At 42.8% G+C, this 20488-nt stretch overlaps 1 protein-coding gene across 1 annotated transcript; it reads left to right on the top strand.

Annotated features, from left to right (window-relative positions):
• The first annotated feature begins 9384 nt into the window (after positions 1–9384).
• On the top strand, positions 9385–15088 carry LOC115143192 (G-protein coupled receptor 61-like). The gene is made up of 2 exons (XM_029683342.2): positions 9385–9428; positions 11365–15088. Exon 2 carries the CDS (start codon positions 11570–11572, stop codon positions 12956–12958), a length of 1389 nt encoding a protein of 462 aa, XP_029539202.1. The 5' UTR covers positions 9385–9428; positions 11365–11569; the 3' UTR covers positions 12959–15088.
• Positions 15089–20488: the final 5400 nt, after the last annotated feature.

Raw genomic sequence — 20488 nt, 5'->3', positions numbered from 1 at the left:
CACCCCTCAGAGCCTGGTTCCTCTCTAGGTTTCTTCCTAGGTTCCTGCCTTTCTAGGGAGTTTTTCCTAGCAACCGTTTTTCGACATCTGCATTGCTTGCTGTTTGGGGTTTTAGGCTGAGTTTCTGTATAGCACTTTGTGACAGGGCTTGATAAATTCATTTGATTGACTGATTGACCTTGTAGTGTGTCCATGCCCCGACAAATTAAGGCTGTTCTGAGGGTAACGAGGGGGCAACCCAATATTAGGAAGGGGTTCCTAATGTTTTGTACACTAAATGTGTATACCCTGTCATGACGTTGGCCTCTTTGGGTATAGCAAGCCCCATCCCCCTCTCCCTGCCTCCCCCTTTCCTCCTTCAACCAGGTTGCTGTGGTCAGAAAGACGTCGTAAATTCCTGAGGATATCCTCATGGACACACAGTATAGAGAGAGTAAATTTTCATAGAGAACAAAGCAATTCCTTCCACCTCACAGAACTTGAGGTATGAACAAATTTCATGTTCTGGAGAAAGTATAAAAGATCGGTGAAGAATCCAGCTATGAACTGGTTCGTTTGACACAACTTGGGGAAGCTTATGGGAGACAGTGTGGCCACATTACCATAACTCTGTTTATATAATAGCCTCTGATATGAGGTTTACACCTAATTGTTGTATAAGATGAATGAGTGAGTATGATACCGTTTGTAAAATTGTGTAATATGATTTTGGACTGTTTAATGAAGGAAAACTCCAATCCCCTTTTTGAGTTAACTAAATCAGAGGACCGCCCCTGAGCCCAGTTAGGGTCAGACATCCTGGGACAGCCCTTTCTGCCTTCCGAATAAAACCACCAGTCAGGTTTTCGATCAGCAGACCGAGCTTACCTCAATTACGAGATGGATAAAGGTTGCAGACCATGTTTCTCTCAATCACGGGAGTACAAAGGTTGTAGACCATTGCTGAATCTTTTAACCATACCACGTGGTTAAACTCTTAGACTATCGATACCGACAGAATAAGAACAAGTCTTTGATATGAATTACTAGTCTACAGCTAGGAATTCGGTATCATTGAACGCGAAGAACGACAACCGCCGAAACATTCATTCTATAACAAATGAATGAATGTCACTCTGAACTATCCCCTATAACCACGACGGAGAGAGACAGACAATTCTACAAAAGAAACACAAACTTTTCACCAGCGATCAAGACAACACACTGAGCGTAAATATTTATATATATATTGATTGCAATTGTTCCGGAATGAGTGAGGGTTCATGTGTAAAGGATTAGCATTTCAATTGATAAAATTATCACTCTGTAGTGACTTCTTAGTTGACCCCAACTTCCCCTTTTGTCTAACAAGCCGCCATGCCGGTTTAGCCCACTAGGGCACATTCTCCTATCATTACATTTACCTTGTTTGTTTATGCATTTCTGTGAATTACTTAGTTAGTAATAAATAAATGATTTAAGACAATTGATGTATGGATGACTCATAGTGAAGACAGGGTTCGTGCAAATAACCAACAATTTACGACGTTTGGAATGAGACTAACTTGAGGTAAAGTAAAAAATGCATTAATTCGAAGACTAATTGATCAGATAAAATATCTGAAAAGTTATTTTAGGAAATTATAACTTTAATCTGAATATTTTTCCTTGGTGCCCCAACTTCCAAGTAATTACGGTTACATGATTAATCAGTATAATCGCACGGTTACATGATTAATCAGTACAATCGGATAATACTAAATACAGAGAATCTTTGATAAAAACTATAAGTCTTCAGTTAATGATAGTAAAGACACACACACACACACACACACACACACACACACACACAGGGTATTCGGAAACTATTCAGACCCGTTGACTTTTTCCACATTTTGTTACGTTTCAGCCTTATTCTAAAACTGATCAAAGTGTTTTATTTCACTCTTCAATCTACACACAATACCCCATAATGACGAAGCAAAAACATATTTTTATTTATAAAAATGTAAAACAAAAATATCAGATTTCATAAGTATTCAGACACTTCACTCAGTACTTTGCTGAAGCACCTTTGTCAGCAATTACAGCCTTGAGTCTTCTAGGTTTAACACTACCAGCCTGATACACCTGTATTTGGGGTGTTTCTCCTATTCTTCTCTGCAGATCCTCTCAAACTCTGTCAGGTTGGAGGGGGAGCATCGCTGCACAGCTATTTTCAGGTCTCTCCAGAGATTCTGGCTGGGCCACTCATGGATGTTCAGAGACATGTCCCAAAGCCACTCCTGCGTTGTCTTGGCTTTGTGCTTAGGGTCGGTGTCCTGTTGCAAGGTGAACTTTTGCTCCAGTCTGAGGTCCTGAACACTCTGGAACAGGTTTTCATCAAGGATCTTCTCTGTTCATCTTTCCGTTGATCCTGACTAGTCTCCCAGTCCCTGCTGCTGAACAACATCCCCACAGCATGATGCTGACACCACCATGCTTCACTGTAGGGATGGTGCCAGGTTTCCTCCAGAAGTGACGCTTGGCATTCAGGCCAAAGAGTTCAATCTTGGTTTCATCTTGTTTCTCATGGTCAGGGAGTCCTTTAGATGCCTTTTGGCAAACTCCAAGCGGTCTGTCATGTGCCTTTTACTGAGGAGTGGCTTCCGTCTGGCCACTCTACCAGAAAGGCCTGATTGGTGGAGTGCTGCTGAGATGGTTGTCCTTCTGGAATGCTCTCCCATCTCCAGAGAGGAACTCTAGAGCTCTATCAGAGGGACCATCGGGTTGTTGGTCACCTACCTGACCAAGGGCCTTCTCCCCCGATTGCTCAGTTTGGCCGGGCGGCTAGCTCTAGGAAGAGTCTTGGTGGTTCCGAACTTCTTCCATTTAAGAATGATGAATTCCACTGTGTTCTTGGGAACCTTCAATGCTGCAGACATGTTTTGGTATCCTTCCCCAGATCTGTGCCTCAACACAATCCTGTCTCGGAGCTCTACGAACAATTAATTTGACCTCATGTCTTGGTTTTTGCTCTGACATTTACTGTCAGGTGGACTCCAATCAAGTTGTAGAAACATCTCAAGGATGTTTAAAAGATCCACTTGAAAGGTAAATCTGGCAATTTCACTTGTTAGTTCAATTGAATGACACATCGATATCCAATCAATTGATTGGCTGGATATCCTAAATAAACTTTGTTGAACGTGATCCACATTTGTGTGTCACCTAATTCTTTTTTTTCAGAAAATGTACTGGCGATTCTTCACCACGAGGGGGTCACTGATAGCAGAAAGCTGAAATCAAATGGAAGTGCAAAGGGCAGGACATCCGTCGCGCAAGGCGGAGGAATTTCAACGTAACACAGGAAAAAGAAAAATGCAGTTTTCCCATTGTTAGCTGTAGCATCTAGTGCTAAGCTAATCCTACTTTGTACAGAAATTTACATTTACATTTAAGTCATTTAGCAGACGCTCTTATCCAGAGCGACTTACAAATTGGTGCTTTCACCTTATGACATCCAGTGGAACAGCCACTTTACAATAGTGCATCTAGGTCTTTTAAGGGGGGGGGAGGGGGGTGAGAAGGATTACTTTATCCTATCCTAGGAAAAATAGGGTCCCCTTCACCATGGAAAGGAGGGTTTACCAGTGACGTCTCACATTAACCCATTCGGCATACTTTGCTAGCATTATGTTGACCGGTGCGCCACGGTACATAAATACAGATACTCCTGTGGCCTACGCACACTGGCTTAGCGTGGTAGGCACACAGAACTTTGGCTCGGTCACCGAAGAGATCTCTTTAATTTCTAAAATTACTGGCTCTATAAATGTATATTGACCGACAGAAATAGTACCGTTTGGCCTAACGGACTAAATCTGGAATTTACAACTCATCGCTCAGACGCTAACAACACATTACTGGAAGCTTGTTCAAATGGAAACACACAACCAATATCTGTATACAATGCAGTCTGTTTGTACAATACTTTTTGCACAATTGATATATATATAATTCAAAAGCAAAGTCCAATTCTATCTTAGATTCCTCGCATGGGGTGTCATAATATGTTGTTTTTGGCATCATTAAAGTGAAGACTGTTATTCCAAACGTCACAAATGGTTGGTTATCTGCACGAACCCAGCCTTTACTATGAATCATCCATACACCAATTGTCTTAATAATTTATTTACTAACTAAATCAATAATCACAGAAATGCATGAACAAACAACAGTAGATATGGTTACAAGGAAATGATAGGGGAGGTTCCCTAGTGGGTTAAGCCGATATGACAGCTTGGTGAACAAAGGGAAGTGGCTGTGGACTGAGAAGGGCGGGAAAGACGAAAGGAGTCACTACACAGTTGATAATTATATTAATTGAAATGCTAATTCTTTGCACATGAACGCTCACTCATTCAGGAATAATTGCAATCAATATATATTTACGCCCAGTGTGTTGTCGTGATCTTTGTTGGAATCGTCAGTCCTTCTGTTGGAGAGTCAGTTCATCATAGTCTCTCTCTCTGCTTCCCTGAAGATCAAATTATTTTGTGGTTAGAATGGATACTTCAGAGTACCATTCCGAAATGTTCTCATAAAATAAATGTTTCGGTGGTTGTCGGTCTTCGCATGCCAGGTTGACATCATTTCTAGCCGTAGACTAGTGATTCGTATCTAAGATTTGCTCTTATTCTGTAGGGATCGATAGTCTGAGGTTAACCATTTCCAGCCGTGTAGCCAATGCTCCACGTGGTATGGTTAGGAATTCAACAACCATTACAACCTTAGCTTATACTGAGGTTTTTGTGGTGCAAACTCAACCTGTGCCCCTTCGGTGTGGTCTGAAGAGGATTTCCTCAGGAGGGGCTTTTGTTCGTAAAGATCATGTCTGTGCTCACGGGGGCAGGCCCATGACTTAGTTCAACTTTAAAGGGAATACAATTCTCTTTCATTAAGGGTTTAACATCACCTTACATAATTTCACAAATAGTTTCATCTTTACTCATTCATTTTATACAAGAATTAGATGCAAAGCCCAAAATTGAGAAATGTACATATTCAGAGATATAGTTTGTGTGTGTTTCCTGTTCTCTCTGAGGTCACAAAATGAAACCCACTCGTCATAACCATCCTTTAAGTGTCCACGAACAAATCCCACCTTCTCACAAGTGAACCTTTTGTATCAAATTTATATTTGGGGGATTTAGGAGTTCGCCATGTGAAATCCTTTGTTCTCTCTAAGTGTCTCTCTTTCTGTATGGCCAGAGGGAGAGAGTCTCTGCCCGGAATTTACGACCTGAGATAACAGAACCTGGGTGTAGGAGAGAGAGAGAGGTGGATGCCACGATCTATACCCAGAAAGGGCCACGTCATGACAGCACACTTAACCAGCATGGCTACCACAGCATTCTGCAGCAATACCCATCCCATCTGGTTTGCACTTCGTGGGACTATCATTTGTTTTTCAACAAGACAATGATCCAACACACCTCCAGGGTGTGTAAGGGCTTTCTGACCAAGAAGGAGAGTGATAGAGTGCTGCATCAGATGATCTGGCCTCCACAATAACCTGAACTCTACCCAAATTAGATGGTTTGGGATGAGTTGGACCGCAGAGTGAAGGAAAAGCAGCCAACAAGTGCTCAGAACATGTGGGAACTCCTTCAAGACTGTTGGAAAAGCATTCCTTATGAAGCTGGTTGAGAGAATTCCAAGAGTGTGCAAAGCTGTCATCAAGGCAAAGGGTGGCTACTTTGAAGAACCTCAAATATATTTAGATTTAACACTTTTTTGGTTACTACATGACTCCATATGTGTTATTTCATACTTTTGATGTCTTCTCTATTATTCTACAATGTAGAAAATAGTAAAAATAAAGAAAAACCAAACTTGTCCAAACTTTTGACTGGTACTGTATATATACACACTACCATTCAAAAGTTTGGGGACACTTAGAAATGTCCTTGTTTTTGAAAGAAAAGCAAATGTTTTGTCCATTAAAATAACATCAAATTGATCAGAAATACAGTGTAGACATTGTTAATTTTGTAAATTACTATTGTAGCTGGAAACGACTGATTTTTTATGGAATATCTACATAGGCGTACAGAGGCCCATTATCAGCAACCATATCTCCTGTGTTCCAATGGCACGTTGTGTTAGCCTTTAAAAATTATTAACTTGGATTAGCTAATTGATCATTAGAAAATCCTTTTACAATTATGCTAGCACAGCTGACAACTGTTCTGATTAAATAAGAAATAAAACTGGCCTTGAGACTAGTTGAGCATCTGGAGCATCAGCATTTGTGGGTTCGATTACAGGCTCAAAATGGCCAGAAACATATAACTTTCTTCTAAAACTCATCAGTCTATTCTTGTTCTGAGAAATTAAGGCTATTGCATGCGAGAAATTGACAAGAAACTGAAGACACGCTGTACAATGCGCTGTACTCCCTTCACAGAACAGCTCAAACTGGCTCTAACCAGAATAGAAAGAGGAGTGTGAGGCCCTGGTGCACAACTGAGCAAGAGGACAAGTACATTAGAGTGTCTAGTTTGAGAACAGACGCCTCACAAGTCCTCAACTGGCAGCTTCATTAAATAGTACCCGCAAAACACCAGTCTCGACGTCAACAGTGAAGAGGCGTCTCCAGGATGCTGGCCTGTTATTTTAAATGGACCAACAAAAAAAGCTTTTCTTTCAAAAACAAGGACATTTCTAAGTGACCCCAAACTTTTGAATGGTAGTATATATATATGCTTGTGTGAACAAGAAGCTGGTTCACGTTTTTTTGCATGCGTGAGTAGCTCTGTGTGTTGTTTTTTTGTTTGTGCAAGTAATTGTGTTTTGGTATAAGTAATTGCAAGATTGTATTTATGAACGCAGTTGATATTTGTGTGTGCGTATTTATGGCTGGTTATTATGGTCTGTGGGGGCAGTGGGGTTAGCACGCTGGCCGTAGCTATTTCTGACTGGGAATGTGAAGTCTATTTTCAAGGTTGTCATGGAAACCATTGTATTTGCAGTGGCAGTGATTGGTGCTGCCAGGCGAGCAAGAATCTGCTATTTCTGTCATGAGTCAACACCTGACACACACACACACGCGCAAGTACAAATGTGCACACTCATGTGCATGTACACGCATGCACACACGCACAGACACACACAATCACACACACACACTTTATCTTCCTCACACACCTTTCTAGAACAGCCTTATTTTTTAAATCTCTCTCTCCATCTTCTCTTCCAACAGTATTAGAAATGGCCATAAAGCCTGTGTCACTACTGTGAAACCGTATCTCTGCAGCATAGTGCTGTTGGTGTGGTGAGAGGACACAGTGTCTGTATCTGTGCTCTGGTCCAGCCTGGCTTGTTTTGTGTTTAGAGTGATGACATGATGAAAGTCGTTCAACAGGAAGAGAGACGGGTGCAACCATCATCAGATGATTAGATCACATAATTATGTTAGCATCGGGTTATTATGACAATGCAGAACATTATGATGCATTTCCATTCTGTTGTCATCAGAGGATACAAGGCTGAGCATTATCTGGCCTTTCAAGTATTCCCATATGAAATGTAAAAGTAATATCAATTGATTTCAATATGATCCGACCTTTGCTAGCAATAGACTGGTGTCATCAGTGCCATGATTGTACCAGCCAGAGAACAAATTCAAATTTAGGGGAGTTGAAAACTGGGGTGCGAATTATATAAATGCTAATGTGCATGGATGACCATCTGCATCCTTTAAACGCAAATGAAAAGCACTTAAAACCCAGCAGCAGCTGTAGACTCATAGCATTGAGAAATATTGCCTGGCAGGGTCTCCATTTCATTGTCTCCCATAGACAGTGGAGTGGAGATGATCTGGCAGTGCAATGAGAGGGAGTGTTTATGAAAACGTCCATCAGCCACTGTCTTCCTCATTTCAGCGAAGATCACCGTGGCAACTTGAGACTAATGCTGCTGTGTTATCCCAGTATGATGGTCTGGGTGGAATGGGTGCTCATGCCTTAACTGAGGACCTGAGCTAATTAATGCCTCTTTGTCTCAGTTGAAACCATCATGTGAGAGGAATCAGAGATTGTTATTGGTAGATGCAGTACAACATTTAACTTATTTATTTCCTTTCTGGCTTCTGACTTGTTTATTGATTGGTTTAACAAATAAATGTATATGTTATTGTGTGCTGGTCTCCTGTTAACCTTGCTCTCTCCATTAGGAAAGTTATTTGGGATGGCTCATCTCTACTTCCATTAGCTTGTAAGAAAGCGTAGATTTGCTCAAATGTGAAGAAATGCTGGATGACAGACAAGGAGAAGACAACTGTAATTTGAGGATTTAACAGACAGAAACCTGTTCACAAGTGAGAGTGGTGTTATACTCAGCAGAGTTTGCAACAATCTGCCCCTCCAAGGCCAGGAAGCTTATTAAATACCATCCTATCACTGTTCGTTCTCCAAGTACCTGGGCACTGGTCAAAACATTAATCGAGGTTGTTGTCAAGACTACTTGGGTCAGTGTGAATCATATATATTAGCCATATCTACCATTTCAAACCACAAGTGGCTAAATGTACAGACTTGGGGGGGGGGGGGGGGGGTCATTGGACTTGGGGGGAGTACCAGGTTCCACTTTATGGTGATCTTCACACTGATTCCTTTTCCCTCTGTAATTATTGAAACATTTATTCATAACACAGGTTGAGTAAATGTTTATGGGCATGTGGGTATGTGCCATAGAGGTGTGTTTGAATGGGATTGACAAACCATGAGAGAGGTGACACAACAAAAGGTCACCTGGAGCTCAAGAGGTCAAAGACTCTGGGCTAAGTTCTTTGTGTAATGGAGCGTTTATGGAAAAAAAATCACATTTTTATTTTGTCCTGAGAAACAAAACAAAAACCCAACATCTACATAAGCCATTCTGTTTTTCTCTATTTATCTCCATTAATTTAACATTTAACCCTCTGTATGCAAAATAAAAATGATAGCCAAACTTCAGGGGCACTAAGACCCAGCAGAGAGAGTGGCTCTGGTCCTATGCCTGTGCCTCTGCCTCCCTCTCCATCTCTGCAGTCACTGTGTGTGAGTGTGCAAGAGAGAGGGAGAGAGTGAGTTTATATGTGTGTGAGTGTGCGGTTTACATTAGCAAGTAGAGGGAGACAACATTTGCTCCTTTTCTTTTTTCTCTCTCTCATCCCCTTAAATCTATCACTGTCAACACAGCTACCCTCATCCGGAAAATAACTGAAAGACGAGGCAAAGGCAGAGGAGGAGAAGAAGAGCAGTCTGATAAAGAAGGGGAGTGCCATAGCAGCAGTCAGCACCATACACAACGCATGCGGCTGACTGATGTCTATCCTGCATCCCAGCACTGGGAGCTAACCAACCAGCTTAATATCCTTAAAAGAGACAGCAGGCTACATCATCACAAAACCTGCCCTGATCCAGGTACACTGTGGGTTTCTGTCTCTCTCTCTGTCTCTCTCTCTGTCCCTCTCTCTTTTTATTTGTAGTTCTATCTTCCTCCTCTAGTCCTCCTTGAATGTAGAATATATTATGTGATCCAGTCTTGATACTGTAACATGGTGTTGTAATGTTGGGCATGGGTTGGTCCCTTTAGACTGGGAATGTAATAGATGTGTTGTCCCAATATGCACTTGCAGAGTACACAGCACTGGAAAAGGGTGCCTTTAAAATGACACTCAATCCTATGTATTCCTGCCCTTTCCCTTCTTCTTCCTCCTCCTCTTTATCCCCGTCCTTCCCATCCTCCTCATCCCCCACTCCAATACAATGATAATTGCTTTTCTTCCATACTCTGGGACTCTTTTTTTCTCAACAATATCACATACAGTTTAGGCCTATGTCTGGTCTTGATATGTGCTGTAGGTCTGGTCTTGATATGTGCTGTAGGTCTGGTCTTGATATGTGCTGTAGGTCTGGTCTTGATGTGCTGTAGGTTTGCTAGCACATATCAAGACCAGACCTAGGCCTAAACTGTATGTGATATTGTTAAGAAAAAAGAGCCCCAGGGTACGGAAGAAAAGCAATTATCATTGTATTGGAGTGGGGGATGAGGAGGATGGGAAGGAAGAGGATAAAGAGGAGGAGGAAGAAGATGAGATACATGAGATACTGTGTCAGGAAGTACGACTGTGCTAAATGGATACGATCAGAATTATTAGGCTACAACTCAACGTAACCACAAACTTAGAAGACAACCAGAATAACAAGAATATTAAATTCATGAATAAAATCAAAGTGTATTGGTCGGTTTTAGTAGCAGGTTTCATAGATGAGGGCTGTGGGTGTGGCCAAAGTTGACAGGTGTGCTTGAGTTGAGTCTGTCACTCAACAGTCAAAGTGGGGGGATTGCACAATGAGGGACTTCAATTAAGTGCACCGGGCTATGGCCCGTGACGTGAACGGGCTAAAGCGGTGAGGGAGGAATGCCCTTCTCAAATCTAACAGTAATCTGTGCTGCTCTGTTATGTTGTCAACAAGGCAGGCAGCACGCTGCATCATTCAGAAACATTTTCAATTAAATATATGTTTTAAAATTCAAACAAATTTTCATTGGGAAAGCTGATAAAGCTTTATTATCAAAGCAATCACCCTTGCATGTTGAAACACAGAATCCTATTAATTACTCCACATGCTTAACCTAGGCCTACATCACTTTTGTTTTGAGCCAACTTCGCCGTCGGCCCACACGGGGCACCTGACTCAAGCCCAGGAGGCAGCCCGGTTCCAAAATGAATGCAATCAACGCTAACCCGGTTCAACCGGGGCAGGCCTGGGGCATTAATCAAATAAAAATAGTGCACTTTTCTGACAATGGAAGACTCTAATGCACCATCATATGTTGCTGTATAAATCGATTGGAACTCCCACTGGGAGGTTTATTTGGGGAAAATAGTGTTTATAAAACACTACAGGGACATTGTGGCTTGACACTAAACAAGAGCCATAAAGCCATGGGTGTGGTTTACTCTCTTATTCAATCTCAAAATGTTGCATAGTGGTTCAATTTACACAATACACACAGTCCTCAACATGTTGAAAACACATTGCAAAATGTCCTCTCCTTTCATCAGGAATTAATTAGGAATTAGTCCCTTCAAACACTGGTTTTGGATTAATGTATTGCCTTTGGATTAGTTTCCCACAGATTTGAGTTGATAAGAATTTTACAAACTGTCACCCTAATGAATTAATCTTAAAATAATACTGGTTGCCATAGAGCTCTGACAGAGTTTGTGTTAGGATTATCTCATAAAACCATGTCCATCTGCAGAAAAACAGTTACATTGTTCTATTGTCCTGTGTCAGCCATTGTGAATTGCAGTAGCTAATGTCCTTCATCCTACTTCTCTGTTCCTAGGAGAAGGCCTACATTTCTGAGGAGGTTATTAAGGGAGGTTGAGCATTCCCAGGATGACCCAGGCTCACAGGCCCCTTTTACAGAGCTGCTGTTATCTGACCTCCTCCCAGACTGGGCCTCTGGTTCCTGGCCCTGCTCCCTGGCTGTGAAGGATGGGTGATGGGCCTGTGATTGACACCCTCTGTCTACCTTGTCCCGCCATCCGATGGAGCCGTTGTGGAACTCCTCCCTCCCCTTCTCACAGCCCATGCCCAACACCTCAGCCTCTGAGTCACCTGAGAGCGGGGCTTTGTCCCAGTCACTAGCACTGCTCGCCATGCTGCTCATGGACCTGCTGGCCGTGGTGGGCAACGGGGCCGTAATGGCTGTCATCGCCAAGGCCCCACAGCTCCGTAAGTTTGCCTTTGTCTTCCACCTGTGCCTGGTGGACCTGCTGGCAGCCTTGGTGCTGATGCCCCTGGGCATGCTCTCAGGCAGGGTCTTCTTTGGCGAAGCCCTGTGCCGGAGCTACCTCTTCCTCAGTGTGTGCCTGGTCACCGCCGCCATCCTCTCCATCTCAGCCATCAACGTGGAGCGCTACTACTACATCATCCACCCCATGCGCTACGAGGTGAAGATGACCCTGGGCCTGGTGGCCTCAGTCCTGGTGGGGATATGGGTCAAAGCCCTGGCCATGTCAGCCCTGCCGCTGCTGGCCTGGGCCTTACAGGGCGGGAGGACTCCTTTTCTGGAGGGTGTTGGAGTTGGGGGAGGGGGTGAGGGTGTCCCCTCACCCCCAGCTCAGAGTCACAGGCGCTGCTCCTTGCACTGGACGGGGGGTGGGTCGAACCGCATGGCCTTCATGGTCCTGTTCACGTTGGTGTACTTTCTGTGCCCGCTGCTGGTCATCCTGGTGGTGTACTGCAGTATGTTCAAGGTGGCGCGGGTTGCGGCAATGCATCATGGGCCTCTGCCCACCTGGATGGACACGCCCCGCCGCCGGCGCTCCGAGTCGCTCAGCAGCCGCTCCACCATGGTGACCAGCTCAGGAACAGGCACGGGGACAGGGGTGGGGCGCGACACCCCTCAACGCACATTCGGAGGGGGCAAGGCGGCAGCAGTTTTAGCAGCAGTGGGAGGACAGTTCCTGTGCTGCTGGTTGCCCTACTTCTCCTTCCATCTGTACTCAGCTCTGGCCTCTAGCCCTCCAGCCACGCTGGCCCCCCTGGAGGAGGTCGTCACGTGGATCGGCTACTTCTGCTTCACCTCCAACCCTTTCTTCTACGGTTGTCTGAACCGGCAGATCCGCGAGGAGCTTGGCAAGCATGTGCCTTGCCTGTTCCGCCGGGCGACAGAAGAGGAGGACAGACTGCCCAGCCGTGAGGGATCCATAGAGGAGAATTTCCTGCAGTTCCTCCAGGGCACTGGCTGCAACCTAGATCCCCAGGACTCCCACAGCACCTCCAGCCCCAAGGGAGAGGCCTGCCGGCCCCTGGCCCAGCCCCCTCAACCCATTCCCATCGACTTCCGCATCCCAGGACAGATTGCAGAGGAGACCTCAGAATTCCTTGAGCATCACCAGATTAAAAACAACCATATCCTATCAGACAGTTAGGTTTTGTATTTATTTGATGTAAAAACCAACACAAAAAGTTACTTGGATAACAATTACCACAGTAACATAACCACACTCTGGTTTACGTCACAGAGTATTACTATACAATGTTTTGATATTTTCTTTTTGATTATATTATTCTTAAAACTCAAAAGTTGTGCAATGGGAAATTGACTGAGATTTTTGTGGAGTCTGTATTGTCCTGGATCACTTTTTTTGCAGCTTCACTTTCCATTCTGTAAATGCTGTAATGTTATGGAATTGATCTTCTTTGAGTAATGTTTCCATTGGAATCATTTGCTGGGAAAGGGTCGTGGCATTTTTGGGAGAAAGACAAAATGGCACAACTGTAGCTGCAGGGAACAGGCTAATATTGCCAGTGATGCCGATATTGGTGTTGTTTGTTAGAATGTGTTTTAAAGATGTAATTCTTTACATACATTTTTTTCCCCCACAACGCATTGATAGGGCCAGTCTGTTATTAATACAGATATCTTGGTAACACTTTATTTGGATAGTCCATTTGTAGCTCTACAGACTATATACAGACTGATACAGATCAGTAACATTTAAAGTAGCTATCTACTAACCCTAACTCTTATCCTAACCTTAAACCTTATTCTACACCTAACCCTAACCGTATCCTTAGCAAGCAGTTGCTTATCAACAGATAGTTTGTTGATAGTATGACCAGACTATCCAAATAAAGTGTGACCATTATCTCTTCTGAGAATTTCCTTTTGGATTTCAAACCAAACAAGCCCTTGAGCAAAGAGGATATAGATGACTTTCCTTCTATTAGCATACCTTAAACCATATCAGGATCTATGACTTTCAGAAGGCATCCACAAATAATGTATCTAATATTTAATACTGGCAGATCAATTACTTTTTGAGGAACTGATTTATGACAGCTTATTTATGTAAGCTGCAGAACAAAGACACCAATGTTGGAGTGCAGGAGGTCATGTTTGAAAATATGACGTTTTCCTAATCCCTTTACCTCTGTAAAATATCATGACACGGATGTATAGTAGACAGTGAGTTAGTGGTCACCATGTCTCTACGATAAAGATAAGTTGTGCCTTTTAGAGATGATGACAGAGCTACTGTACCGTAATTGTGCCCTGGTTCTGAAGAGGATGGTAGGGTAGGGTATGAAGTAAGAAGTACCATGGATCAGCCACCTGTTGTTGATAGGTAAACCTCTGGGCAGATACCCCCTCTATCTGGTGCTTTTCCTGAACACATCATCTGTGTTTTCCCATAAGCAGACCAGGTTTGTTGTGACCACAGTGAGGATGTAGGCAATCTTTTCTAAACTCCTCCTAAACTACTTCTGGTCTGTCAGAAAAGTACATTTATGTCTCATCTATCTACCATTTAGATAGTACAGTACCCCTCAAATTGACATGGGAATGTGTTCAGTACATTGGCAGATGTTCAGTTAAGGCAGGAATATTTTTGTTAACTGATGCACTACATTACATTTCTATACAATTAAGATTTTGACAGATGTCGTACTACAAATGTAGCTGTGTTTTATGTTTGATTAAAAAAACTAATAGTGAGTTCAACTTAAGCATTTAATTATTGCAAATTATTTATTATTATTAGGTATTATTGATGATTAATTAACAAAAGACAATGGTGTATTCAAATGGTATACAGTAACTGTCTTTTCAGTGTATGTTGATTAGCTGTGGAGCAACATTTTGGAGAATATAATAAACCTAATTATATTTAACAGTCCTGCTCCTCAGGGTTCTCTACCTCAGATACAAGATTGATTTCATTTGAAGGTCAGCACCCAATGTACCGATAGAAAAGATATTGTGTAAGTCATGCCACATATTTTTTACTCTATGCTCCCTGGGTTGCTTTCCTTCTGCAGCTGGACAAGGCTTTGTCTGAGAGGCTTGATATGACACCTGCTTTACGTCTGCTCTCTCTGGTGTCACATTGTGAGGGAATTTAGAGTCGTTTGAGTTGTCCAGAACAGTACTGGACACTTTGAGGTATCATCAGCCCTGTGAAACCATAGACGGTTAACGCAAGAGTACAAAATTAAACATTTTCTTTCTGGCTTCTGACTCATTTATAGATTGTTTTAACAAATAAATGTATGACATCTTTCTATTTGGTACTTTATGTTTGAATGTGTGCAGGTCTACTGTTAACCTCATCTCTATTTCCATTAGCTTGTTAGGAATCATAGATCTATGTGATGAAATGCTGGATGAAAGACAAGATGAAGATGATTGTAATTTTAGAGGATTTAACAGACCTGTGCACAAGTGAGAGTGGTGTGATACATAGAAGAGCTCACAACAATCTGCCCCTCCAAGGCCAGGAAGCTTATTAAATACCATCCTATCTCTGTTCGTTCTCTAAACATTGATCAAGGTTGCTGTTGAGACTACTTGGGTCAGTGTGAATTGTATATTAGCCATCTCTGTCATTTGGGAGTCACCTGCAGTACCGGGATTTACTTTATGGTAACTCCTACCCTCAGAGAGGTCACTAAGGGGCTGAGATCAGACTTAAAGTGGGCCCAGGAATGTAGTTCTTAACAAGCTGCTGGGTGGAGGGATACTTGGATCGCTCTGTTCCACCCACTCGCTCATCTTTTTCTATACTGTATATGGTTGGTGCCCCTCATTGCTTTGATATACCATTGAAAGAGGGGGAGATATGCAGTTAAAATACTCTAACCTCGGGGCAACATTTCAACTTCAAAGCCAGTAATCTGACCTTCAGGTAAAAGAAAACAGAAAAACAGCCACAAAGGGCACGATGGATACGTTCACATTTCACTCATTATATTTTGAGAGTGATGGATAGACAGTGTGGAGGACAGGGTTTACCAGCATAGGACAAATAGATACTGTTGAAATAATCAGCAGTAACACAATTTACAGTGTAGTTGCAATTAACACTAGAGTGAACGCATCAAATAAAGAGTAGAGTGAACTTCAATGGATAAATCTGATTCTATTGAAGAAGTGTAATACTATGCATGAGATGCCCTGTAGTTTTTTTTACCACTGTCTTGCTGCTGTGTGAACATACTACATTTATGTTGAAAGGCCTCGCATCACACCTCATCCTCAGCAAAGGGCCTCAGTCAACCCACCCCCAGCTTCTCCAGGCTCTGCCATTCCCATGGCAACATATAACCACTGACATTTCTCAGTAGTGGGGGTGGTGGGAGGAGCTTCTCCTGTTGGAATCGTTCACAAGACCTGATCTTTTCACAACCACCAATGGCTAGAGTTCTACATGAAAGCACATTCAGGTTTTGTTGGTTACAATTCTCATTAGTTGTTTGCACTGTACGCACAGTAGTAAGCATAATATGGATGTTCAAAAAAGAGTAAACGAGTCCAGCTACCCACATGACAAAATGCTACAGTTTACTACAGAATTCTATAGTAAACTGTAGTATACTATACTACTTACTATAGAATATCGTAGAACAGTTGAAGTCGGAAGTTTACATACACTTATGTCATGACTTTGGCCTGGGGAAAGGGTTTTGACAGTCATAAATACCTCTTCCCCCATTTTTCCTCTCTCTAACCTACTGATGTTACATTTGCAAAACCCTTGGTTAACATAGAGATTCTGGGAACATCAGAAGGGGGGGAATGAACTATATTCTGGTAATCCGACCAACTGAACATATGCGGTGGTACTTAATGAATATGATGTCAGTTTCGGTTGTCATCTGAGACATTGTCATCAATGATAAGATGACATAAAATTGGAACGGAAATGGCACCACACCAAACTGGAAGTCTTCCGACTGGCTTGGAAAGACAGTACCGTGCAGTATCGAAGAGCCCTTACTGCTGCTCGATCATCCTATTTTTCCAACTTAATTGAGGAAAATAAGAACAATTCGAAATTTATTTTTGACACTGTCGCAAAGCTAACTAAAAAGCAGCATTCCCCAAGTGAGGATGGCTTTCACTTCAGCAGTAATAAATTAATTAACTTCTTTGAGGAAAAGATCATGATTATTAGAAAGCAAATTACTGACTCCTCTTTAAATCTGCGTATTCCTTCAAAGCTCAGCTGTCCTGAGTCTGCACAACTCTACCAGGACCTAGGATCAAGAGAGACACAAGTGTCTTAGTACTATATCCCTTGACACAATGATGAAAATAATCATGGCCTCTAAACCTTCAAGCTGCATACTGGACCCTATTCCAACTAAACTACTAAAAGAGCTGCTTCCTGTGCTTGGCCCTCAAATGTTGAACATAATAAACGTCTCTCTATCCACCGGATGTGTACCAAACTCACTAAAAATGGCAGTAATAAAGCCTCTCTTGAAAAAGCCTAACCATGACCCAGAAAATATAAAAAACTATTGGCCTATATCGAATCTTCCATTCCTAGAAAGGGCTGTTGCGCAGCAACTCACTGCCTTCCTGAAGACAAACAACGTATACGAAATGCTCCAGTCTGGTTTTAGACCCCATCATAGCATTGAGACTGCACTTGTGAAGGTGGTAAATGACCTTTTAATGGCATCAGACCGAGGCTCTGCATCTGTCCTCGTGCTCCTAGACCTTAGTGCTGCTTTTGAAACCATCGATCACCACATTATTTTGGAGAGATTGGAAAACTTCTGGCCTGGTTTAAATCTTATCTGTTGGAAAGATATCAGTTTGTGAATGGCTTGTCCTCTGACAAATCAACTGTAAATTTCGGTGTTCCTCAAGGTTCCGTTTTAGGACCACTATTGTTTTCACTAACTATTTTACCTCTTGGGGATGTCATTCAAAAACATAACGTTAACTTTCACTGTTATGCGGATGACACACAGCTGTACATTTCAATGAAACATGGTGAAGCCCCAAAATTGCCCTCACTAGAAGCCTGTGTTTCAGACATAAGGAAGTGGATGGCTGCAAACATTCTACTTTTAAACTCGGACAAAACAGAGATGATTGTTCTAGGTCCCAAGAAACAAAGAGATCTTCTGTTGAATCTGACAATGAATCTTAATGGTTGTACAGTCGTCTCAAATAAAACTGTGAAGGACCTTGGCGTTACTCTGGACCCTGATCTCTCTTTTGACGAACATATCAAGACTGTTTCAAGGACAGCTTTTTTCCATCTACGTAACATTGCAAAAATCAGAAACTTTCTGTCCAAAAATGATGCAGAAAAATTAATCCATGCTTTTGTTACTTCTAGGTTAGACTACTGCAATGCTCTACTTTCCGGCTACCCGGATAAAGCACTAAATAAACTTCAGTTAGTGCTAAATACGGCTGCTAGAATCCTGACTGGAACCAAAAAATGTGATCATATTACTCCAGTGCTAGCCTCCCTACACTGGCTTCCTGTCAAGGCAAGGCCTGATTTCAAGGTTTTACTGCTAACCTACAAAGCATTACATGTGCTTGCTCCTACCTATCTCTCTTATTTGGTCCTGCCATACATACCTACACGTACGCTACGGTCACAAGACGCAGGCCTCCTAATTGTCCCTCGAATTTCTAAGCAAACAGCTGGAGGCAGGGCTTTCTCCTATAGAGCTCCATTTTTATGGAATGGTCTGCCTACCCATGTGAGAGACGCAAACTCGGTCTCAACCTTTAAGTCTTTACTGAAGACTCATCTCATCAGTGGGTCATTTGATTGAGTGTAGTCTGGCCCAGGAGTGTGAAGGTGAACGGAAAGCCTCTGGAGCAATGAACCGCCCTTGGGGTCTCTGCCTGGCCGGTTCCCCTCTCTCCACTGGGATTCTCTGCCTTAAACCCTATTACAGGGGCTGAGTCACTGGCTTACCGGTGCTCTTTCATGCCGTCCCTAGGAGGGGTGCGTCACTTGAGTGGGTTGAGTCTCTGACGTGATCTTCCTGTCTGGGTTGACGCCCCCCCTTGGGTTGTGCCGATCTTTGTGGGCTATACTCGGCCTTGTCTCAGGATGGTAAGTTGGTGGTTGAAGATATCCCTCTAGTGGTGTGGGGGCTGTGATTTGGCAAAGTGGGTGGGGTTATATCCTTCCTGTTTGGCCCTGTCCGGGGGTTTTATCGGATGGGGCCACAGTGTCTCCTGACCCCTCCTGTCTCAGCCTCCAGTATTTATGCTGCAGTAGTTTATGTGTCAGGGGGCTAGGGTCAGTTTGTTATATCTGGAGTACTTCTCCTGTCTTATCCGGTGTCCTGTGTGAATTTAAGTATGCTCTCCCTAATTCTCTCTTTCTTTCTCTCTTTCGGAGGACCTGAGCCCTAGGACCATGCCTCAGGACTACCTGGCATGATGACTCTTTGCTGTCCCCAGTCCACCTGGCCGTGCTGCTGCTCCAGTTTCAACTGTTCTGCCTGCGGCTATGGAATCCTGACCTGTTCACCGGACGTGCTACCTGTCCCAGACCTATTATTTGACCATGCTGGTCATTTATGAACATTTGAACATCTTGGCCATGTTCTGTTACAGCCAGAAGAGGACTGGCCACCCCTCATAGCCTAGTTCCTCTCTAGGTTTCTTCCTAGGTTTTTGCCTTTCTAGGGAGTTTTTCCTAGCCAACGTGCTTCAACACCTGCATTGCTTGCTGTTTGGGGTTTTAGGCTGGGTTTCTGTACAGCACTTTGAGATATCAGCTGATGTACGAAGGCCTATATCAATAAATTTGATTTGATCAACTCTACAGTGGAAAGTCTACACATCAGAGTTATCGGATTCACATGGAATTGTTGTTTAATTGAATTGTTTGAATATGAAATTATTTTTGATGGGATGAAATGTGACATTAGCTTCTAAAATGTGAGATTTGGGTTTTCATAAAATAGGGCTATGCTCAATCAGTGGCCCGCCCCTGTGAAGGGACATGGGCTATTAAACTTTTCAAACACACCTTCCTATATAAGCCCTTGACGACAATATAACCTCCTGTTCCGAGAACAAAAGGACGATGTCAGAATGGTTCAGATAATAACTACAGAACGAAGCCAACATCAGCGTGAGCTTTGGTTGCGAATGGTATGAACTTTGAACTCTTATTCATTACAGAAGTGATACCTCCTAGCCGTTGAGTTAGCAACAGCCGCTGCAAACGAAGGTTAGGAAGGAACAGACAGAGTATCCCGTCTACCACACAACGATGTTACTACAACGTATTCAATTTACCAACAGAGACATTCTTCAAAGGACAAAGGACTCGGTTGGTTAACACGGCCTTCCGTCTACCACCAACCTACCGAAGTGTAGCTCAGAGTAAATATTTATTGCATTTTCCTTTTCCAAATGGGCGGAAATTTTGAATGCATAAGATAAAGTATTTACGATAGCACAGCTTCGCCCTTTGTTCCTCAGTATTCCCGCTCTTTCACTCAAACCCAGCCCTTTTTCTTTTGTGTAACCAGCTGTCATATCCGTTCCGCCCGCAAGGGACATTTTCCTTTATGACGTAATTTGTAATCAAGTTATGATTTAAATATGTGTATGTGTAATTTTGTGTGATTAGTTAGGTATTTTGTAAATAAATAATTAAACCCAATTTTGTTTTGCT

The sequence above is a fragment of the Oncorhynchus nerka genome, linkage group LG15 (assembly GCF_034236695.1).
Source record: "Oncorhynchus nerka isolate Pitt River linkage group LG15, Oner_Uvic_2.0, whole genome shotgun sequence".
In the NCBI taxonomy this organism is placed as follows: Eukaryota; Metazoa; Chordata; class Actinopteri; order Salmoniformes; family Salmonidae; genus Oncorhynchus; species Oncorhynchus nerka.
The sequence above is the reverse complement of the archived record's forward strand: the minus strand, read 5'-3'. Positions and strand labels throughout refer to the sequence as shown.